Source organism: Sesamum indicum, linkage group LG16 (genome assembly GCF_000512975.1).
Source record: "Sesamum indicum cultivar Zhongzhi No. 13 linkage group LG16, S_indicum_v1.0, whole genome shotgun sequence".
NCBI classification, from domain to species: Eukaryota; Viridiplantae; Streptophyta; class Magnoliopsida; order Lamiales; family Pedaliaceae; genus Sesamum; species Sesamum indicum.
In genome coordinates, this window is record NC_026160.1 from 3,006,460 (window position 1) to 3,031,956 (window position 25,497).

Genomic DNA, 25,497 nt, shown 5'->3' on the forward strand with positions numbered 1-25,497 from the left:
AAAAAATAGGATTAACTATATTTTGCCATCCAAACTATGACAGTTTGTACACTTTGGCATTTAAAATTTTCTCTGTGTCAACTTATCATCTCAACTTTACGAAATTTTGCATTTTGTCATTTATAACTGTTTTTCAAACAAATATTTTGTAAATTATGTAAACCTAATGCCTTTGTTCCCACACCCTTAAGAAAGAATTGCATGTTAGGTTGTTCCTTAGAACTCTTGGTTGTAATTGAAATATGATTGCCACATACATATTGAGATACGTCGCAGCATTAAAAGCATCAAGTATTTGTACAAAGATGTGTACAAAAGACCAGATTGTATTGTATTTGAGGTTCGAGCTGAACCTACCTATGATGAAATTAGTCAATAAGTGGATGGAAAACGGATTTGTGCGCCAGAGACATTATGGAGAATATTTAACTTCCCAATGAGTCGAAAATATCCTTCAGTCACACGCTTACAGATTCATATTCCCATTATGAAATGAGTATAATTTTATACTCGTCAGTCTATTTATGATGTGTTAGCTGACGAGAGGAATTCTCAGACTATGTTAAAAGAGACCCTCAAAATGTACATAGAAGAACAAGAGCCAAATATGTATTTGAACCCAGTGGAGTTAGATTTCTATGAGTAATTGATGATTATCCGTCTTTGAGTAATGTTAATAATTTATATGTCATGAACAAACTTCTCTACGATATAAATGATATCCTCCAGCTACACAAAAGAAATCTACATCAAATATGGGTAGAATTTGGAGAACTCATCCTCCAAAGATTAGAGCGTCTCAACTGCAGATTTCTCCTCAAACTCTCAACTCTAGACTCTCTCTTCCACTGTTCTCCAAGTCAATTCTCCAGCCTCCATTGTGCACTTAAAGTGTTTGACAAAACTCCCAACCCAACTGTCAGCCTATCTCTTCCGCTGCGCGTTTAAAGTGTGACAAAATTGTTTACCCAACTCTCAACTCTTCGACCGCGCTTAAAGTGTTTGAGAAATTTACCATCGGCGGTGACATGGTAAAGTAGTGATGAAATATTTTATTAAGGAACAATTCAAACTTATGAATATTTAATTAATTCCGGAGTATAATTTTGTTTACTCTTTGTTTCTATGAATTTGATACATGGAATTATGTGGTCATAGATTATGCATTTTTGGGTCCATGGGAATCTATATTCTGGGAGGAAGTACTGTGAATTGGTTGTTCTTAATGCTTTATTGTCAATCGATCTCGTCTTCATCTTCTTTTGTCTCTTTTATTAATTGGAGTTTGAGTATCGTAGACATGAGGACGCTGGTGAAAGTGCAGAGGAATGGTTCAATATTATATGCTTTCATCTACACTACATTGCCCTAAATTATCATTTGTTAAAATTGTCTTGGATGGTTTATGCTTATTGTAGCCCAAATTTATGCCTTCATTCTTCTTACATGTGTTGCTTACTGTAATAAACAATGAAGAACTGGGGAAGCTAATAGGTAATGAATATTACTTCAAATTCATATTTAATTAAATGTAATTTTTATTATCCGATCTAATGTTTAATATAAAAAAAAAACTGACCTCTCATCCATTAAAAATGTATTTAATGTATAGTGTGAATAGTGTGTAAAACTTTCACCTGGGCCTTCCGCCAGGGCCTCGGATTACTAATAGGGATTATTATATTTACACCCCTTGATCTGTGGTCTATTCACACAAATCATCTCTTATTTTTTTGAAAAATTATACACACCCCCTAAAAATGTTAGAATCATTACACAAACTACCCCTATTTTTGGCTGTCAGGGATAGTGTTGTAATTATGCAAAAGGCAGGGGTGGTCTTTATAAACAGACCATAGCTCAGGAGGTGTAAATGTACTCATTCCTAATTTATATTTTTCAAACTTAAAAATAATTCAAAGAAAGTATAAAAGTTTCATTTTAAATACCTAAAAATGATAATTTAAAAACTATATACTATTTATAGTAAATAAGTATTTTTCAGAATACATTTACACAAATATGGGAGAGGTCTTGTGGGTGAAATTTACAGGGATAGAATTGGTATTTAGAAAAATTGGTACGGTATCATAATTGTCGTTATGTGAGTAAAACACTCATTCTTTTTTATACTATTACTAGCCATTCTGGTGCATCGTTCCTACGTGAATATAATTAATAATCTTTCACGTTTTATAATATATTATAAATAAGTAAAATACATAAACCAGTACCTTACATTAATAAAAAAAAAGAAAAAAAATAATAATTTATCAATTAATGTAAATTTTGAAAAGTTGAATAAGTTTGTTATTCTATCATGAAGGACATTTTGACTTCACAAATAATTAGTGCAGCAGTGTCATTAACTGTTGTTTGTGAGTGTGGGCGGACTTTTCTTTTTATATTAGTAAAAATAAAGAGAAGGGACTTATAGATACAAAAGGGTGGTTTTGATACCACTTATCAGTAGAATTTGAAGGAAAATGGTTGGAAAGCTACCATATTAGAGCCTCTCAACTACATAGTTCTCCCCAAACTCTCAATTGTAGACTTTCTCTTCCACTGCAGCCCAAATCAATTCTCCAGCCTCTATTGTGCACTTAAAGTGTTTGACAAAACTCCCTACCCAATTATCAACTCCTCAACCGCGCTTAAAGACTCTCAACTGTAGGCTTTCTTTTCCTCTGCGCTTTAAGTGAATTCTCCAACTTCCATTGCGCGTTTAAAGTGTGCGAGAAAATTCCCAACCCAACTCTCAACTCTTCGACCACGCTTAAATTGTTTGAGAAATCTATCATCGATGTTTACAAGGTAAAGTAGTGATGAAATACTTTATAAAGAAACAACTCAAACTTCATGAATATTTTATTGGTTCTGGAGCATAAATTTGTTTACTCTTTGTTTCTGTGAATTTCATACATGGAATTATTTGGTCGTAGATTGAAACTTCTACAATTTGCATTTTAGTTTGGATGAATATTGGAGGTGAACTTTTTATTTTTACAGAAAACATGCATTTAAGTTCCATTTGCCTATAAATATTGTCACAGGTATTTTTCACAATTCCTACAGAACTGAAGTAGTTAATATTCTATTTGATTTTTCATGCATGCACCTATAAGTATGCATTTTTGGATCCATGGGAACCAATATTCTGAGAGGAAGTATTCTGAAGTGGTTATTCTTATGCTCTATTATCATTCTATTTCATGTTCTTCTTTTTTTTTTTTTTTATTAATAGGAGTTTGAGTATCGTAGATGTGAGGACACTAGTGAAAGTGCAGAGGAATAATTCAATATTCTATGCTTTCATCTAAACCAAATCGGACTAAATTGTCAATTGTTCAAGTGGACTAAATTGTGTGGGATGGTTTATGCTTACCGTAGCCGAAATTGATACATCGATTCTTCTTTTTGGTTGGAAGCTTCGAGAAAACCTAGCTGAATCGCGCTTTCCTACTCCAGTATGTGGCTTCAACAAAATCCCACATGTACTTTATAAGGACTTTGATTTGTTCTTTGTAATAAAAAAATCTGTTCAAAAAACAATATGTTTACGTGCATGTTTAGTGGTGACATGAAAGGTCTACGAGACTCTTGAGTACATTCATGAGATAAAGGACATTTTGCTCAAATCTAGGAGGAAGGATGCACGTCCTGTGCAGATCAAGTTGAACCAACCCCTTCCACCACCACATGTGTTGGCTAAATCTTTTTCAGTCTCTTAAATTTTTCTGAGCTTTTGACTGAATCGCCCAACCTGATGCCATTATTTCTGTCTCTGAGTGTTGGGTCTGTTTGGGTCTCTGGGATGAAAGTGGATTTGTTTTGTTTTAATCTTAATTTTGAAATGGGAAGTGGGTTGGAAGATGAACCATTTTATTATTTGGTATTGACAATTGATTCTTGCCTCCTAGGAGAAGAAAATGGTAATTGCTTCAAGTTTGCATTACTTCAAAATTTTACTTTTTATTAGACTACTAAACACAATTTACTTTTTCAAATCAATCATTTTCAATACTGATTTGTGATAAAAAGAAAAAAAAGTTATGATACTTAAACCAGCATATTCTTGAAACCCTCTTCCTTTCCTAATAGCATTAGTCATTTTATAGTAGTATAGATTATCTTAGTTTTGTCCCTTTTGACAGTGAATCAGTATGGATTTGCAAGAATGAGTCGATCATTTTGAAGAGGTCGTGGCTGAAGCAGAGCAAAGAAGAGAAAGGTGTGGTATTGGTGCTAGAAAGAGAAGAGAACAAATGAGTACTGAAGAAGAGAAAGATGCATATCTTGCAGCAACAACGCGTACAAACAGCAAATAATGATGCACCGAGACAAGTAAGTAAATACAGATAGTACACGCACGGATTCAAGTACTAAATTCTAACATATTTGTTGTATTGACAAATAATTTTGACTACTTTTAATTTTCAGTTGAGCATCTAAGAGAAATTAATCGTCCTACTCGCGCAAGACAAACGATGATGGTAGAAGACGACGATTACAAAGAACCAATAATGCCAGTATTGTCATGCATTCAAGAGGAGGAGTTCATGACAGTACGTAATCCTTCTCAATTAATTTCCTGCATCAGGTCTGGCATTTGGTAATGCATCTCAAATACCACTGATTCACAATTCATTTCTGCTCCTATCTATTTCACATTCTTGAACTTACAGTCTCTTATGGGCTATTCATTTGTTTCCTGAACCTAAACTGTAAATTTACTGAATTTTCTAACAGTAAACAACCCTACCATAAATGAGAGAGTAGGTCGTTTATCTCGCTCAATACCGCTACCAATGACAACAGTGCCAAATGATGGTAACCCATGTCAAAAATACTGAAGCCTCGACTATGATACACATTCACCATTTCTTTCCATTTATCAAAATATCACTAAATTAATATATATCTATATAATATGTTTGGAAATTTATCCTATTATTGAAAATCTACGTTAGGTGTGCACCCAGAGATTATAATACATAATTATCGGATTAATTGATAAATCTTTATGAAACTTAGTGATTAGTAAATAAATTATAAGTCATAATTGGAATATAATAAAATTTGAACGGATTAAATTGAAATTCGTTATAATATTTAGGGATAATTTGTATTAATTAAAAAAATTTAGAAAAGACGTAATAGATATTTTAAAAAAAAATTAATTAAATAAATAAAATAATAATATTATATATATATATATATAAAGAGGAAAGAGAGTTGAGAGTGGGCTGGTGGGCCATCAACCCCCACCGCCTCACTCTCTTGCCCTTTTTCCTCACATACACACAACCCACACACACATACACAACTCACAACACACATAACTGATAACACACAATTGAAAAATTGCAATTCTCTCTCGCGGAAAAAAGAAGAAACAGGGGTATGAAAATTGTATTTTTAATTTATATTAATTTATATGATTACATTATTCAATTAGTCCTTTTATTAAATATTATTTATATTGAGTGATATACTATTTAATTAGAATATTTTAAGAGCTTGGTTATTTAAAATAGTGTTGCATTGAATATCAAATCAGATATAAAAATGATATTGTTGCTTAAGTAGATAATTAAATTTATTAGATTTAAATATTACTATAGTTAGTTTGTACAATTCCATCGAAATTATTAACCAAATACACAATTCTATGTATTGTTGTTTAATTAAATTATATAGTAGTGAGGGATTGACAGAAAATTCGTAGAAATATTCCAAAAATTGTACTTAAAAAATATTATGTTATTAAAGAGGAAAAATGAGGTTTTTAATGATAACCTAATTTAGGGATGTTATTAAAAATGATAGTTATAAATATACGGGGTTTGGTTAAATGAATCCCTACGAATTAAATGATAAATTATTAGTATTTTTATGAAGCCTAGCGTGTCTAGTTATTAAGAAAAAATAGAATGAAGATTTATATTTTTGTAGAAATAAAATATTAAAGAATTATTAGAAATTATGCGAATAATATTTAATATTCTATTTAAAAGAAATTAAGATATTCTCATATATTAATTGTATGTGGTATAACTCATTATAGGATATGGAGATAAGGTGAAAAGACTGGCAATTATCGGTTGAGTAGATAAAAGCGTTGTAAGATCGAGGTAAGTAGATAATTAGTATTATTTATATATGTCCCCTTTATGTGTGGTATTACTACTATATAAATCTGTGGCTCATGTTGAAGTTGATTTATCCAATAATATATGAGTGGTGAATGATTTAATTTAATTGACGATATGGTGTACGTGAAATGAGAAAATACATGAAATATTATATTTGTTGTATGATGTGTTGGGGGTGTCTGAAAATGAGAATATATCGATATATGATTTTACGTTACTAGTTGCTTACAAGAATGGTGATATGTGGAAAGGAGGGAGTGGTGGAAATTGAATATCATTGTGGTGTGAATACCCCTTGATGTTGTTGAAAAGCCTATAAGGCGAAATGAAATTAAAAGAGTTATGATGCGATATGAGAAAGAAATGAAATGAAAAGAGCTATGATGCGATATAAAAGAGTTATGATGCGAAATAAAAGAGTTATGATGCAAATCGAAAGAGCTATGATGCGAAATGAGATTGATGAGCTGAGTGTCAAGGGGATTCACTTAAACTTATATAACGGTGAGATTAAGTTGACGGGAAAAACACGATAATACCTTCTGGTAAGCAGATTGGGAAAAAAAAGGAGTTTAATTGATTGTTTCATTGCGAGTTAGCTATGTGGTGCAGTAAAGCTAATTATGTTGAAATTAAATTGACTATATTCCATGCATGTTGTTTTCTTATCTTGTTTGGGCTATATTTGATATACATATGTAGATATATTAGTTATTTGCTTACTGAGTTACAGGCACATTCCTCTGCTGACATTTTCTTTCAAGAATAGATCTTGAGGCGTCTGTCTGTCGAAGGTTAGGTCCAAACGCTATATTCAGGCAGGTCGGGCCAGTATGCAGTTTTCTCCTCATTGTCGGTTAAAATACAAATCACATTTTGTTTGTATAAAGAGAGCATAAAAGCATAGGGATTACTTGTGATGAATTAGTTGTGGTGTTTGATATGTATATAATGTTGTGGCTTTATTATGCCTGTTATGACGTTGGAATTACGTCTGCATATTGTTAAATGATTATGTGCATATTTATATAGAGAAACAGGGGTTACTTTAAGTATGATGTTTAGGGAAGATATAACCATAGTAGCGATAGATGGTGCTACATTAGATGGTATCAGAGCAGGGATTAAATTTGCTAGGGATAGTAGATGAAAGGTAATATTGTACGTAAGCTATATACTAGAAATCTACTTGCATTTGTGCATTTAATATAGGACGGAAGCATAAAGGGAAAACGCTGCTGGCCCAACTGAGTCATTAAAGTCTGTGCAGGGTAATGATTATGCATCAGAACATCGGGAGTTAGAAGCCCAAAATAGAAATGCCCCACAACCAGAAACAAACCCTTTTATGCAACAGTTTCTAGAAATGATGTAGAGGATGGCTCCACCACCACAACCCCAACCTTAGGATGTAGTTATTGATAAAAAAAATGAAATAGTGAGGAGATAGGGGTGAAGGTATTTGCAGGTACAACTGATCCTGTAGAAGCAGAAGAATGGCTGAGAAATACAGAAAGGGTGTTGGACAGAATTGAATGTACTTCTGAGCAAAAGTTAAGGTACGCAGTGCCTTTATTGGAGAAAGATATCTTAGACTGGTGGGAAACAGTTCCGGAGAACAAGAATTGACCTGTCACTTTGACATGGAATGAGTTTTTGAATGAATTTGCTGATAAATATAATCCACCGGTCTACAGAAACCGTAAGAAAGTTTAATTCCTTGAACTAAAGCAAAATGAGTTATCTGTTGCTGAGTATGAGTTGCAATTCATGAGATTGTCAAAATATGCTCCAGAAGAGGTGAGTACCGATGAATTAAGGAGACACAGATTTGAAAGAGGGTTGAGACTCGAGATTCGGGAGAATATTGCAATTAAACCTCCGAGTTATGGTGGGCTGTTGGAAACGGTACTGAAGGCAGAAGAGACATCTATTGAAAGGAGTTCTACTGAAGCTAAACGGAAGAAATTGACAGGTAACCTGAATCCTACATCGGGACAAAGTGGTGCAGTTTTCTTTAGGGGTTCTGGTTCGCAGAGAGGTTGGTATAGAGGCCGGGAGTGGGTCAGACTAGTAGGTCTCCTTCAGTGTTTTTGAGTAAAGGCGGGCCTACTTCGGTTGGATTTGGAAGAATACAAGGTCCAACCAAATCGTTCAGTGGGAGATCTACTCCTTCTTGTGCTAATTGCGGCAGGAGACACATTAGTGAATGTTGGGGAGCCTCACCAATTATATGTTATCGTTGCCATCAACCAGGACATATTATCAGGGATTGTCCCACATGGAGAGATAATACTAGAGGACCTCACACTTCAGGGTTGAGTAGTGTGGGGGAAATCTCACAGCGAGCAGGTACGAGCACAGGATGAGGTAGAGATGATCAAGGTAGCCGGAATATTTTCACGACATCTACAGGACAAAGTAGTCAGCATCAACCACAAGCCAGGGTGTATGTAATAACAAAAGAACAAGCTCCTACGGCACCCAAGGTTATCACTAGTTCCTTCTCTATTTGCGATTCTAGTGCATATGTGTTGATTGACCCAGGATCTACTTGTTCATTTATATCACATAATTTTGCATCTCGTGTGAATGCTAATATAGAACCATTTGGACATGACTTATATGTGTCTATGCCTGTTGGTGGAATTCGTTATAATATTTGAGGATAATTTATATTAATTAAGAAAATTTTAAAAGAATGTAATGGGTATTTTGAAAAAAACTTAATTAAATAAATAAAATATTAGCAGCAGGTATAGACACATATAAGTCATGTCTAAATGATTCTATATTAGCATACAAACAAGCTGCAAAATTATATGATATAAATGAACAAGTAGATCCTGGATCAATCAACACATGCGCACTAAAATCGCGAAGAAAGAAGGAACTAGTGATAACCTCGGGTGTCGTAGGAACTTGTTCTTTTGTGATTACATATACTCTGGCTTGTGGTTGAGGCTGACTACTTTGTCCTAAAGATGTCGTGGAAATATTCTCGCTACCTCGACCACCTCTACCTCATCTTGTGCTCGTACCTGCTCGTTGTGAGATTTCCCCCACACTACTCAACCCTAAAGTGTGAGGTCCTCTAGTATTATCTCTCCATGTGGGACAATCCCTGACAATATGTCTTGGTTGATGGCAACGATAACATACAATTGGCTGGACTCCCCAACATTCACCAGTGTGTCTCCTACCGCAATTAGCACAAGGAGTAGATCTTCCACTGAATGATTTGGCTGGACCTTGTCTTCCTCCAAATTCAACCGAAGTAGGCCCGCCTTTACTTAAAAATACTAAAGGAGACCTACTAGTCTGACCCACTCCTCGGCCTCTATACCAACCTCTCTGCGAACCAGAACCCCTAAAGGAAATTGCATCACTTTGTCCCGATGTAGGATTCAGGTTACCTGTCAATTTCTTCCGTTTAGCTTCAGTAGAACTCCTTTGAATAGATGTCTCTTCTGCCCTCAGTGCTGCTTCCAGCAACACACCATAACTCGGAGGTTTAATTGCTAATTTCTCACGAATTTCGAGTCTCAACCCTCTTTCAAATCTGTCTCTCCTCAATTGATCGGTACTCACTTCTTCTGGAGCATATTTTGATAATCTCACGAATTGCAACTCATACTCAGCAACAAATAACTCATTTTGCTTTAGTTCAAGGAATTCAACTTTCTTACGGTTTTTGTACAAATTCTTTCAAAAACTCATTCAACGTCAAAGTGACAGGTCGGTTCTTACTCGCCGGAACTGTTTCCCACCAGTCTATGGCATCTTTCTCCAATAAAGACACTACGTACCTTAACTTTTGCTCAGAAGTACATTCAATTCTATCCAACATCCTTTCTGTGTTTCTCAACCATTCTTCTGCTTCTATAAGATCAGTTGTACCTGCAAATACCTTCGCCCCCTATCTCCTCACTATTTCATACTTTTTGTCAATAACTACATCCTGTGGTTGGGGTTGTGGTGGTGGAGTCATCCTCTGCATCATTTCTAGAAACTGTTGCATAAAAGGGTTTATTTCTGGTTGTGGGACATTTCTATTTTGGGCTTCTAACCCCTAATGTTTTAATGCATAATCATGACCCTGCACAGACTCTAATGACTCAGTTGGGCCAGCAGCGTTTTCCCTTGACGCTTCCATCCTATATGAAATGCACACATGTAAGTAGATTTCTAGTATATACCTTACGTACAGTATTATGTTTCATCTACTATCCCTAGGAAATCTAATCCCTGCTTTGATACCACCTAATGTAGCACCCTCTATCGCTATTATGGTTATATCTTACCTAAACGTCACACTTAAAGTAACCCCTATTTCTATATATAAATATGAACATAATCATCTATTCAATATGCAGACGTAATTCCAACGTCATAACATGCATAATCAAGCCTCAACATTATATATACAAATCAAACACCATAACTAATCCATCACAAGTAATCCCCATACTTTTATGTTCTCTTTATACAAACAAAATATGATTTGTATTTTAACTGACAATAAGGAGAAAATTGCATACTTGCTCGACTTGTTTGAATATAGCGTTTGGATCTAACCTTCGACAGGCAGACACCTCAAGATCTATTCCTGAAAAAAATATCATCAGAGGAATGAGCCTGCAACTCAGTAAGTAAATAACCAAGTCTATCTACATATGTATATCGAATATAGCCCAAACAAGATAAGAAGGAAACATGCATGGAATATAGTCAATTTAGTTTCAACATAATCAGCTTTACTGCACCACATAGCTAACTCGCAATAAAACAATCAATTAATCTCTTTTTTTTTCCCAGTCTGCTTACTAGAAGATGATATCGTATTTTTTCCGTCAACTCAATCTCACCATTATATAAGTTTAAGTGAATCCCCTTGACAGTCGGCTCATCAATCTCATTTCGCATCATAGCTCTTTCAATTCGCATCGTAGCTCTTTTACATCGTATTAGCTCTTTTCATATCGTATCAAAGCTTTTTTCATTTATTTATTTCTCATATCGCATCATAGCTCTTTTCATTTCATTTTGCTTTAAAGGCTTTTCAATAACATCAAGGGGTATTTACATGACAATGATATTCAATTTCCACCACTCCCTTCTTTCCACATATCACCATTCTTGTAAGCAACTAGTAACGTAAAATCATATATCAATATATTTTCATTGTCAGACACCCCCAACACATCATACAATAAATATAGCATTTCAATGTATTTTCTTATTTCATGTACATCATATCGTTAATCAAATTAAATCATTCACCACTCATATGTTATCAGATAAATCAATTTCAGCATGAACCACAGATTTATGTAGCAGTAATACCATAGATAAAGGGGACATATATAGATAATACTAATTATTTACTTACCTCGATCTTACAACGATTTTATCTACTCAATTGATAATTGTCAGTCTTTTCACCTTATCCTCATATCCTATAATGAGTTATACCACATACAACTAATATATCGAGAATATCGTAATTTTTTTTAAATAGAATATTTATCAAAAATATATTATTGATAGATATTTATCAATTTTGTATATAAATTGAATATATTTTATGGTATTTTTTAGATTATCATAAGTTAAAAGAAGAATTTTCTTAAAAAAAGGAGTTAATTACACTTAGACGCGCCATGAAGATGTCAAATTATATATTCTTTTTAAAAAGTTTTAAAATTACACTTATTCTCCCATCGAGAGCTCTCTGTTTGCACATGAATACTTTCATTAGGGTTTGGATCGAAAATACTAACATCAGCAAAAAAAATTATATAAATTTTTAATATTATCCCTAATTTAGCATTCTCATGTATATTTTTGTACTTATAAGGGGATAAATGTAACATATATATATAAATAATGGAAAGAGGTTAATTATTACATTTTCTCCTTATAAATACAAAATTATGACATGAGAATATTGAATGAGGGGTGATTTTTAAAAATTTATGCAATTCTTTTGCTAGCGTTGGCAGTTTTAGCCCAAATCATAGTGAAAGGGATAGGTCTAAATGGTGTAAATTGGATAATATTTAAAGGGGGTATAAATATAACTTTGAAATTTCTTTATAAGAAAGTATAATTTTATATGGGTTTAAGTGTAATTAATCATAAAAAAATAATATAATCTAAAATAAAATAGAGGAGATAAAAACTTTAAATAATGAGTGATGTGGGATGAAAGAAGAAAATACTAAATAACATGAAAAGAGAAAAGAAATGGGAATAGAAAAAACTTTATGGATATTATCTCTTCAAATATGGATAATTTGGTCCATTCATTTAATAACATGTCAAGATAGTTATTTGAGTTGTTGGTGCTTTATATATATATATATATATATATATATATATATATATATATATATATATATATATATATATATATATATATATATATATATATATATATATATATATATATATATATATATATATATATATATATATATATATATATATATTGATGCTTTATAAACACATATATAAATTAGTAATTTGCGATACACTCTGTATGTAAAATTTTTATAGAATTTTATTATTTAATAAAATGTATAAATATTAAATATATAAAAAATTAGAAATAAAAAAAGATGAATAAAAAAAAGAAATAACTATAAAAGACAATTGGGAAGTGGGAAGTTAAATAAAATAAATAAATAAATAAAATTAAATATAAAAATAAAAAAAGACCAAAAAAGGGAAAAATACCATAAAGGTGTTCTTCCTTAATAAATAGTATAGATATAGACCAAAAAAGGGTGACGTTGTGGTCCTTTAGAAAATGAAAATTGTGATTTAAACCATTACTTTTGTAAATTTTGGGATGTGATGAGGACGCATTTTACTTAAAAATTATAAATCTATTAGAAATCTACACGTGCAAGTCATGTGTTGGCTTAAATTGAGGACATTCCAGTCAATTTTCGAACTCCCACCATAATCTATCCTCAAAGTCACATATTAGAACGAAATCAATTTTCATAGTCGATTCGACCAAATTTGAACCAATTATATGGCAAGTACAATACATTTGTCGTATGATTGATGTACAATTCAAAAAAAGTGACCAATCACATAACAAGTATATCACACTTGCTACGTAATTGATTTGGTTCGACTAAATTTGATCGGGATAAAATTTTTCCAATATACAAAATAATGAATAAATCTAAAGTTTCATTTTTTAAAGAACCCAAATGCCAAACACTTATAATTAAATGATCAAAACTATAATAAAGCCCCAATCACATGTCAAATGCATCTCTGAACTCAATCCACGTCCATTTTTTTTCTAACATTTATCTTAGAGGGAAAAAAAGAAATTATCATTACTTGAGATTTTGAAACTAAAGTTACAATACAAACCCACGGAGACTGGGCTACTGCATGCCCTTCAAACGAAGTAAAAAGTTTCTATCATACAGATGACATAGAGCAACACTTCTCCAGGATGAACATCTCAGTCCCTGCAATGATAAGGAATTTCTCTAGGCAGGGCATTGGAAGCCAGAGGGAGGAGTTTTCCCACAGTCCACAAGAACCTCTAAAGCAATAGGCAAGATGATGTTAATGTTGAGAAGTTTAGCTTTGATGGTGGTGCAAAGGCAGATGGCTGCGTCCAAGTCGACGAGCCCTTGGAGCACCGGACAGCATGTAGCCTTGGCGCTGCTGCCGATTCCAATGTGCACTAGGCCACCTAGGACGTCCACACATGCACCGAGTTTCAAGGTGTCAATGGGGCATGTTTCTTGTGCCTTGGGTGGTGATGGTGATGGTGGCGGTGGACACGGAGTTTCTGTAGGTGGTGGTTTTGGTGTGACAGTCGGTGGAGGTGGTGGCACAACGACGGGTGGTTTTGGTGTGGAGGGAGGTTTGGGTATGATAGGAGGATAGATAATCGGAGGTTTGGGTATGATCGGGGGATAAACGATGGGAGGCTTAGGTATGACTGGAGGATACACTATTGGAGGGTGCACGATAGGAGGTTTGGGTATGACGGGAGGATACACTATCGGAGGGTGCACAACAGGAGGTTTGGGTATGATTGGAGGGTGCACGAGGGGAGGTTTGGGTGTGGGCGGTGGTGGTTTGGGGACGTAGGGTGGTGGTTTTACGACGGGAGGCTTTGGTGGGGAATGGGGGGGTGGTTTGACCTTGGGTTGGTGCTTTGGGTGGGAGTTTTGGTGGTTTGGAGGGAGGAGTAGGGTAAGGACAATATGGACATGCAATAGAAATGAGCAAAGTTCCCAAGTTGAGAAGGAGGATTAGCAGTTGAGCAACATTGTAGTTGGCCATGATTAAGATCTTAGTGTAATAAGAATGAAAATGCACAGCATAGAATGCTTCTTATAGACACCAAAACTATGTACTATGTTTTATCTCCAAATTCAAGACAACTATTTAGTGAAAGTGATTGGGATCCATCAAGGATTTGGAGTTGTTAGACAACTTGACAGCAATGACTCCAGAACCATTTTTTTCATAATTAATTATCTTATAATCATTTAGGGAAAAGTTTTATTTTAGTCTGCTAAGTATGCCTAATTTTAATTTTAGTTCGATAACTATGTCCATTTTTGTTTAGATCCAGTAACTTATGAAATCATGTACTTTTAGTCCTCTAGCAGATTTTCGAACAATTTTACCCCTATGCAACTTTTGAAAGACAGTTTTAGTCCATATGCACTCATAAGGGTAAAGTTGTCCGAAAATCTGTCAGAGAAATAAAAGTAAGCAATTTCGTAAATTACTAGATCTAAACAAAAATGGACATAGTTATCGAACTAAAATTAAAATTAGACATACTTAACGGACTAAAATAATACTTTTTCCCTAATCATTTATGTAATTACGCTTTAGATGGTGTTTGGCTAAACTTATAAACTCCTCGAATAATTTTATAAGATGTTTGAAAGCATATAAGCTCTTGAAAACAGTTTGACAATTTTTCATTTGGAAAAAGCTTATAACATCCTAAAATAAGATATTTTGGATCTAATAATTTTTTTAAAAAAAAATTAAATTTACCTAACTTTTTCTAAAACATCTTATAAAATTCTATACAATTAATATTTTATAAGACAAAAATATCCTTATTATTTTTGTTAAATTTCAACTTTAACCTTCATATATTTTATGCTATTTTTGAATGATGAATCACACTCTCTCTCTCTCCCCCGCCTAACATTGTGTAAAGACTCAGTATCGGATCAAAGCTAGGTTCATGATTTTAAGGTTTGTGAGTTCTAATCCCATCACGTGTCGGATATTTCTATTTTAATAGTATGCGTTGATTATATATAGTTATTTAATATTACTATATAGTATGTGATCGTTATTGTTGTTGGTAGCTGTTAAATATTGATATTTGATATTAATAATTGCAATTGATTTATTAAAAAAAAACCCACTATTAAATTATATTTATATTAACAAATTTCATTTTTGTAAAAAAAAGAAAACTTTATCTGTTAGCCAAACACCATCTTACTCAAATTTCACACTTATCAACAAAGGTCCTATTCAAATTCTTTTCTAGAACAATTTAGACACCATGTCTCGACTATAATCCGACACATCGCAAAACTCTCCACCACGTAGGCAATCCAATATAGCTCTGTCCAATCCAACACAAAAAATACAGCAAAAATCAGTGAAAATAAGTAATTTTCTTGGCCATCATTTACTGTAATTTTTGTCATGATTCTTGAGTTGATAAAAACCATACATCTCACATTAGACACTGTATGTTCTTCCTCAGTCGCATGTAATAATAAATCTTCTATCGCACATTCCAATTAGACAAATTGATGTTCCACTTATATGTGTATTGTAGTAATTTATCGACTGTGATATTGAAAATGAGTAAATTATTCTTTTATTAAAAAAATAATATTTTACCCTCCTTGTATTTTTTAAGTGAAACAATTCACCTCCCTGTCTAAAAGGGCAAATTGCTTCATTCTAAAAAAAGGTGAATAGCAATTTATCTCCCTGTGATATTAAAAATGATCATATTACCATCCTATGAAAAAATATAGCAATTTGCCCCTTTATACTTTTTAAAATAAAATAATTTGCCTCCTTATAAAGGGAGGCAAATTACTTCATTTTGAAAAACATAGGGAGGTAAATTATTGTATTTTAAAAAATAAAGAGAGGTAAATCGCTATTTATTTTTTTAGAAGGGGGTAATTTGCTCATTTTTTATATCACAAGGGGGTTGTTTGTATTTTTTCTTTTAAAAAAATATAAAGAGGTAAATTGCTCTATTTTTTTTTTAAAAAAAGAAGGTAAATTGTTATTTTTTTTCATATATAGTAATTTGCTTATTTATAATATCACAAGAGATTGCTTATATTTTCTTCGTGCATTATATATACATAATTTTTTTTAAAAATAATTTAATTGTATTCTTTTAATTTTAAAAGAGTACGTATTAATCACTCGTTGACATATTACGAAAGTGTCATAAAAAATCTACCTCGCTATGATATTAAGCTCCAAACTAAGTGGGGCCAGCTGACGGCTTTTGTGCCTCCAAATTTCAAACTTTTTGTGGAGCAAAGTGATTGCAAAAAACGCGGTGGCGACAGATTTTTTCTTCATCTTTTAGCGACTGTTTTGTCCGTGACTAATCCTTTTCATACCGCAATAATCAAAGCAAATCACTTTTATATTTGATTTTTGTCTTAGGCTCCGTTTGGTTGGAGTTTGATTAGTTCCAACCGAAATAAATTAAATATTCATGTGCGTTATATAGATTATGGCGTATCCCTTGGCCTGTCGAGGGAAAAACCACTAGTTGAGCACTGTTGTATTATACGATCTTATTTTATTAATAAAACTTACATTTACCAAAAAAAAAAAAATACGATATGAATAATAAGAATAAATAATATAGAAATTTGATATAGATAATAATAACTAATACATTTAAATATGAATATTATAATTGTTCAAATATTAATTAAAATCTTAATAGTAATTAAAATTTCTTACATCTTTAATTTGTTTTTTCATTGCATCCAAATCCCGTTCATTATACGCCTCTAAATATGTGCGCTAAACTCCTCGGTGTACACGATCCCACCTTTATAATATCATAAAAAAATGACACAATAATCAAGTGATAATTTTAATACGACTATTAAATTTATCACAATAATGAATTTCATAATTCTGATAATGGCAATAATTTTACAAAAATTGATTCTGGCTAAGTTATTAGCAATATAAAATTGTCGTTAAAAATTATTAGGGACAAGAGTATAGTAACAATTTAGTGATAATAAATAATTGTTATATATGTATTTGTATTATCATTATAAATGTGTTCTTAGTGGTTTGTGGTTTGTGGTGGTAATTTTATGCACAATTTTCGTAATTAATAATCATATTGTGATCAAATTATCATTATTGTCACTTAATGTGCATATATATATCTTTATTGATAATTTTAAAATTATCGTTTGATATTTTATTATTGGTATTTTTTCTTGTCGCGATTTATATAAATGGGATTGAAATATATTCGAACCTCGATTTTTCCACTATACAATGAAAAATATTAAACAAGATAATTACAAATATTATTAATTAAACAAATACAAGATGATGTATTACGGGAATTATTTGTTACGTATTATTCCATCCTATTTTAATTTTATCATATATAATCTCATTGCGTAAACCAAACGACCCCTTAAAGAATAGAATTCTTTAGGTTTAATTGCATTTTTAGTCCTCTAATTATAATTATTTAGTACTTTAGTCCTATATTTCATTAGGATGGTAAAATGATCATTTACCATATCTAATTTTGTTAGGACAAAACTAGCAGAATTATGATGTCACTTTGCGTCCAACATTAAAAATTTCAATCAATTTCATTCTAAAATCGTAAAAAAATAAAAATAAACAATGAAGAACTATTTTTACAACTATAATAAATTATAGAATTGAAATGCTAAATAGCTAAAATTATAGGACTGAAAATGCAATTACGTCAATCCTTTTATGATCAAGGACAAAACAACTGCAGAGATTTTCTAACACCAACTATTCTTCATCACTAAATGCGATCCATATGGACAGAACATAAATGTGGTTAGGTTGTCGGCAAAACGGACAAAAATTTTGAGAAGGCTTTATTTTAAAAAATCTACACATTTGAGGAGATGGCATTTATTTTTCTTAAAAGAAATATAAACATAGGAAATAAATCTTCAAAAACTTATACAGATGGGGTAAAAAGAAACGAACATTTAAGACTACTTTGATATTTTTGAACAAATAATTATAATTCATGATTATGTACTCAAAGAAATTATGAAATTTGAGTTCATACACGTCACGCCTTGAGCCCGTTGAACGCGAGAATTGCCTCTAAAAAACCCATCGAATGGGTTTTAAAATTCGACTATGAACAACTCATCGAAAATGTATATTAAAAAATGGATGCGCTTGAATTTTTTAACCAAAACACATTACGTGGAACTTACTCATCAGTTCTTAATCGATGTGGGATGGGGTAACATAATACTGAATTAGGTAAAAAGGAAAAACAGTTAAAATGGAAAAGTTTTGGTTTTATTTTGTCCAAATAATTACCAGCAAATTACTCAAATATTGGCAATCTTGAATGCACATTTGGTCTCCCTTAGGTAACATTCTCAGCTGGAGATGAAATGGCACTCACCATAGCCTGCAGATATTCATAGATATGTTAATATTACTAGTTTCTCAATAAGATATATATATATATATATATATATATACACACGGCAAAATTGCAAAATATGTCCCACAACTTATTATATATGCTATTTTTGTCCCATTATTTTAGCACTCATTAGATTTAATCTTATATAAGTCGCAAAAATTTGCAGTTTCTTGACCACAAATTTCGTTAAATATTTTACAGAGGCAGCACATGATCCGTACATGCTCTGTTTAGTAACTGATCATTGATTCAACGGAAAATTACATGCTCCTTTAAATATTTAACAAAATATGTGGTTGGGACTAAAGTTGAAAGTTTTTGTGACTTATGCATCAAAATATGGTGAATGCTAAAATAATTGGACCAAAATAATATAAAAGATAAGTTGTGGGACGTAAATCGTAATTTTTTTTCATGTACGTACACAACGGGTGACGAGGGTAAGCAAGATAAGACATGTATTAATATCACACCAGATAAATAAAAGCTATTGTAAACACCCCTATGAAGTATACATGCAATATTATTTTACCAAAGGTTAAATATTACGTGCATAAAGCATGCGACCCTCATCAATTACCCCTTTAAGTTAACGAAATTTTCACTTACCCTATATCTTTGGGATAAAGATGATATTGAATTAGTATAAATTATATAAGTACAAAATAATTATTTCAAATTTAATTGTATAAGTAGTCGTATTAAATTAGAAAAATGAACAATATTTTTGTCATTTAACATTAAAATTTGTGTTTCCTTATGAACAATATTAAAGTTCATTTATGTCAAAATTTGCTAGATATTATTCGTTTAAAATTAATTAGAAAATTTTACGAGATCATTCATTTTCCTAATCGCAATAGGGATATTTATACACTCAAATTTGAAATAATTATTTTATACGTACTTAATTAAATTATACTGATTCAATATTAATTTATGAACAATGTAATTGGATAAAATCTAAAAAGTCAAATTAATTATACATTTTATTATAGAGTGGATTAAAATGAATATATCATCATATTAATAGTTAACGGTATCGTTATCCATTTTTATTAAAGTGAAAGGATTATCTCAAAAGATGGGAAAGTAAGTGAAGGTTTCTTTAGGTTAACGGGCTAATTGACGAAGGTGGCATACTTTATGAATGTGAAATGTATTTAACCCTTTTATAAAATCCCGATTGCATCCATATGCAAGATTAATTAGCCAAAATACGCTACCAATAAATTGATTATTTCATATACTACGGCTTAACTACTGTAATAAATCAATATTATTTACTACGATCAAACAAAATAGATACAAAAACTTAAAGTTTAATCAGGTTAATCAACAGTGATTATGGTTTTACGGGTCAAAATATTTGCCACAGGTTTTAATTATAATAAATGTTTTGGTCAAATTTGTTTTATATAACGACTAATAGCCGTTGTTCAATCGTAATTAATTAATAACTGCTATAATTTTTTATTTTTAATCATCGTTGAAATTTAAATTCTTCTAGTGGTATTCCATGTATAGGAGTTTGCTACCTAATTATTTGTAGGTCGTTCACATTAGGATTTCATTCGGATTTTCAAAAATAAAATCATAATTGAAGTATTGCAGATGAATTATAATACTTATGAGATAGTCAAAATATATGATTAATATTATGATGGAACAAGAAATCAAACAATAATTTCAGGGATGTATGAATCGGGTCCCGGATGGGCGGACCGGAATCGGGTTTGGATGAATTAAAGTGGGTCAAATATGAAACGAACTGGATCCGAAAGTGGTCGAAAGCAAGAATTCGAAATGCATTCTTGTCTACGAAAACTTCTACTTTCAGAAAAATATTTTTTCTTAAAAAAAATTGAATATTATTACAAAATCGAAAGCTAAACTACGTAATATTTAGCGAAAAAAATACTTTCGGAATAAGTTTAATTGTTGAAAAACTATTTTGTCGTGATGTATTTAAAAAATATATTATTTTTTTAGTATTAGTACTTTGACAATACAATTATTTAACAATATTTTTTTTTCAATTAGTATGTTTCATAGTTAAATTTTTCTGAGTAGGTACTATTTAAATTATTAAATTATTGAACATCAGTAGAAAAACTAATTAATATTTAATGAAATAAGTAAAACTTGCGTGCTTTCAGAAAATATATATATATTTTTTATTAATTAATCATATTAATTTAATTTATATTTTCTATAGTGTAAGAGTAATATCAGATACTGTAGCAGATAAAGTATTAAATACGTGAAAATTTAAATTTTAATAGTACTAAATTATTCAAATTATTTGTAAACTCCAATATCAGTAAGTAAATTTGAAAAACAAACTAAAAATGGTACATCTGAATTAAAATTATTATAATAAAAGTAAAGTAATTCTAAATTAAAATTCAATTTTATTTACAAAAAAATCAAAGCTGCTATAAGCACGCTCAAAGATGCTTCTAATTTTTTTCTCTAAACTAATTTTTTAACAATTTAGCATCCCAAATAATTCAAATTAACTTTTTTTGACCCAGAAGTTGGAAAATATTTTTCTAGAACTCTCACAAACACTCGCTCAAAACGGTCCGTCGAACCCAAAATAATAATAATAAAAACTAATAGAGATAATATATTAATCAAACCACATATTCATGCTTATAATATTTTAGTCCAGATTAAGTAAAATTAAGATATTAATTTGTATGTTACAGTACCTTTTTCACCGAAAAGCTGATCGAAGGATTGAATTGAAAGAAAATATGAATTTTAGATAAGGGCTAAATTAATAGGGCAGAAAAAATCTTAACAAAAACATATATATATATATATATATATATGTATATATGTCATCGTTTCTAAAATATTTTTTATTAAGGGTAAATTACAGTGACCTCTCTTGAGATTAGGCATAATTACAAATACCTCTTCGTTATTTGAAAAATTACCAATACCCCTCTGATTTTAACAACCGTCTAACAATTAGCCCAATCCGTTAGGTTTTCGTCCATTTTTTGTGGTGAACTAACCAAAATGTCCACGTGGATTAAAAAGTATAATTTTATTTATTTTTTATTTTTTTTATTTTTTATGGGTTGAGTGGATAATTTTTTTATAATTTTTAAAATTTTTTCATACACTCCGTTTGATTTTTTTATAAGTTTTTAATTTTTACAAAAAAATTAAAATAATATTATACGGGCAATGTTGACAATTTCATACCTTTATCCAAAGATTGCATAATTTCATCAAACATCAAGGGGGTATTTGTAATTTTTCAAACAACGAGAGGTATTCGTAATTATATCAAACCTAAGGGGAGGTTGTTGTAATTTTATCTATTTTATCTTTTTATGAAATTATGTAAATAACATAAATTATATATATATATATATATATATATATATAGCACATACATACTACACAAAACACAAAATAAAACTATATATTGCGTAATAAAAGATCTGAACTGAGTAATATATAGCATGGATCACTGGACAAAGATACTTACTCGGATCGACCGTGACAAGCATCGCGGCACCACCAAAATCACAAGTTCCCCCAGCCCTTTTAGTCCTTTGCCAATAGCTATTGAAAGCGTAGGAAGCATGAGCAAGCAGAGTGTCCGGCTGGTAGCACACCCCGTTCAGCAGAATCGGCCCACAGTCGGCCCCTGACGCGCACGCATAGTCCAAGGCCTGCTGCATCACGGAAGACGGCACCATCGGCTTAGCCACGCACCAACCGCCGTGCTCAGGCTTTGTGTAAGGGGACGGTGGCCCAAAAGACGGTGGACTGGGCTGAGCAGGCGGAGGGTATACACAGACCGGAGGGCGATTCGAGGATGCAGGACTATCAATGAGCAGTCCGCCAGCATTTCCAGCTGCGTTTCTCGTTGAGTTTTCAGCTGCAAGAACCTGAGTTTCTGGGCTGATTCGCGTGCCTGGACAACGTTATAATCGACAGAAATCATGAGGCGCTTTCGTGCCAATGTGCTTGAAAGAAGAAAAAAGATAGAAATACTAATCGACGGCCAATGTCTACTAACTTTTGTTGTGGAAAGAAGTATTACCAGAGCATAGTCTGCAGGTGGTGGAGACTAATGACAATGTCCAAAAAACAGCTATAATGGACAGTTTAATACAGTTAATTTCTGAATTCATAACTGAATCAAGAATTCTATTTTTCCTTTTTTTTGTCTCTGCACTCTTAGTTTTAAGATCTATATAGAGTTCTGGCCGTTTTAAGTTGCAGAGTATGGACGAAAGAGGCACAGTAGTTGGAAGTGGAAGAAGGATATAAAGATTGTGACTCTATTGCATGTGTTTGTGCAGAATATGTGCTTTCCCCCAACACAAGCAAAATTCATTGCAAGTTGTAAGCTTTTTCACCTTTTATTTGCTTGCTGTTTCACTCAAATGAGAAGCGAATCAACCAACAAAAAATGAAAAAGAAAACAGGTTTAATGCAATTTATCTTATAGGAATTGGAAATAAGCAAATTACCCTCTTATGAAAAGAAAATAGTAATTTATCCCCCTATGTTTTTCTAAAATGTTGCAATTTAACTTCCGGTCTAAAGAAAATAGGGGGAGGGACAAAATCGTGTTTTGATACCATTAAAAAAGGTCAGGTTTGTTCTTGGTACCACAAATTTTGTAAGTTCGAGTTTTTGTACCATTGAACAAAAAAATAAACATTTTTTGTACCAACATAACGGCACATGGGCCTTAACGGCCGTCAACCCCACAATTTTGGCGGGAAGTCACTTAAAGTTGAGAAAAAGGAGGAAAAAGTGGTCTTCCAACATTCCATTATGTTTTGGTACTATTAAACCTAAAACTAAGCTTTTTTGATCCCATAAACTCATGTGCGGCGCAAAATAAGTAATACAACATATTTCAAAATAAAATATAGAATCCATAAATATCAAGCAAAATATATTGGTTATAAATACACGATTTGAGCTAATTGAAACTTGGTTTGAAAAAAATTTGACAAAACCCACTTGACAAAATAGATGCATTGCGAAGCACAATTTTTTGCTAATTGAAACCTGCCAAAAGACATCAACCTATACAAAAATTCTCTACTTTTTTGTCTACATCTTTCTCTTTCCTTTACAATTAGGTTGTGCCTTTTGAGATGTCATTACACTGCGCAAGTTTGATAAAGTGACATATTTTTTGCCATCATGTATAATGATATCTCCAATATGACCTGTCATGTTCAGGTTAAGGCTGATTAGATACAAAACAGAATTATGATAGCAAGATAAAATTTAATGTGGAATTGTTTACCTTGTGTGGGACGAGAAACAAACCAGGAGGGTGTCCTACCATAGGTGGTGGTGCCCTAATATTGACCCTTGTATGCATGAAACGTGGTGTTGGTACTAAGCATTAATTTGATCTTGTCCCTGTAATATGAAACAACAACATTAACAGCAACACTAGAATATAAACAACAACAACGACACTAACACCAACACCAATATAGAAACATGAACAACAACACTAGAATAGAAACATGAATAACAACATTAACAGTAACCACTTAATTGTAAAAACTTAACAACAATACTAGAATAGAAAAAATAAAATATCAAAACTTTATATTAATAGTAAATAAATGAAAATAATGAAAACTTACAGAGCCATCAGCTTCAAGTTGATTAACTACTTCAGGTTGGCTTACTGGGGGGTAATCTTCATTCACAATCACCTCATCTTGTTGTACAGGTGTTGTTACATGTTGTTCAGTTGCTGCAGCCTGCTCAAACCCATCATCGACTAAGAATTTTTCAGCAAATTTCTTCCACTTGCAACCTTTTGTGGTGTGTCCTACTTGATGACGGAATTTGTATATCCTTTTTTGTGACGTCCGTAGAATTTTTATGTAATTGGTAGACTAATTGGTAATTATTAGAAATCTAGATGTAATTATTAAATAAAATTATAGATTGAATTTGGGATATAATAAAACTTGAACGGATTAAATTGGGGTTCGTTATAATATTTGGGGGCAAATTATAGTAATTAAGAAATTTAAAAAGGATGTAATTGGTATTTTAAGAAAAGTTTAATTAAATATATAAAATAATAATAATACTTCATATATATAAGTAATATATATATATATATATACAAAATGAGGGAGATTTTGATTGAGGCGGTGGGGCCTCTCTTTCCACTTTTCCTCATTTTAAAACATACACACCCTTACACAAACTCACACACACACCGTCATATTCCACACACACTGTCGCACGCACATATTGCCGAGGAGAGAGGTACGGATTTTATTACTTTAATTTATATTAATTTATATAATTATATTATTTAATTAGTTCGTTTATTAAATGTTGATTATATTGAGCGGTGAACTATTTAATCGGAGTATTTTATAATTTTGGCTATTTAAATTAGTGTCGTATTAAATATCACAATTGCTATAAAAATGATATAGTTGGGCAATTAAATTATTTGGTTTGTTAGATTTAATTATCCTTATAGTTAATTTATACAATTCCATCGGAATGATTAACCAAATATGTAATTCTATGTATTGTTGCTTAATTAAATTG

General features: G+C 31.8%; 2 protein-coding genes and 1 long non-coding RNA gene across 4 annotated transcripts; 1 reads left to right on the top strand and 2 right to left on the bottom strand.

Annotated features, from left to right (window-relative positions):
• On the top strand, nucleotides 2,443–6,287 carry LOC105178648. Of its 2 annotated transcripts, XR_849152.2 has the most exons (4): nucleotides 2,443–2,814; nucleotides 4,155–4,344; nucleotides 4,441–4,565; nucleotides 6,068–6,287. It is a non-coding gene; the product is annotated as an uncharacterized LOC105178648 (long non-coding RNA). The 2 variants fall into 2 exon arrangements; XR_002288435.1 differs by lacking the exon at nucleotides 6,068–6,287 and having other exon boundaries at nucleotides 2,445–2,814; nucleotides 4,441–4,819.
• On the bottom strand, nucleotides 13,406–14,512 carry LOC105178649 (36.4 kDa proline-rich protein-like). The gene is given in 2 exon segments (XM_011102159.2): nucleotides 13,406–14,348; nucleotides 14,350–14,512. Coding segments are annotated over 2 exon segments (807 nt in total). The 5' UTR covers nucleotides 14,484–14,512; the 3' UTR covers nucleotides 13,406–13,675.
• On the bottom strand, nucleotides 18,523–23,228 carry LOC105178650 (major pollen allergen Ole e 10). The gene is made up of 3 exons (XM_011102161.2): nucleotides 22,985–23,228; nucleotides 22,424–22,855; nucleotides 18,523–18,894 (listed from the first exon to the last, which is right to left on the bottom strand). Exons 1-3 carry the CDS (start codon nucleotides 23,073–23,075, stop codon nucleotides 18,863–18,865), a joined length of 555 nt encoding a protein of 184 aa, XP_011100463.1. The 5' UTR covers nucleotides 23,076–23,228; the 3' UTR covers nucleotides 18,523–18,862.

Coding starts and splice junctions, on each gene's coding strand:
- LOC105178650 (XM_011102161.2), bottom strand. CDS start 23,075: ATGAATTCAGAAATTAACTGTATTAAACTGTCCATTATAGCTGTTTTT. Junction 22,856..22,984: donor CACCTGCAGACTATGCTCTG/GTAATACTTCTT, acceptor AACGTTGTCCAG/GCACGCGAATCAGCCCAGAA. Junction 18,895..22,423: donor GCTTGTCACGGTCGATCCGA/GTAAGTATCTTT, acceptor GAATATCTGCAG/GCTATGGTGAGTGCCATTTC.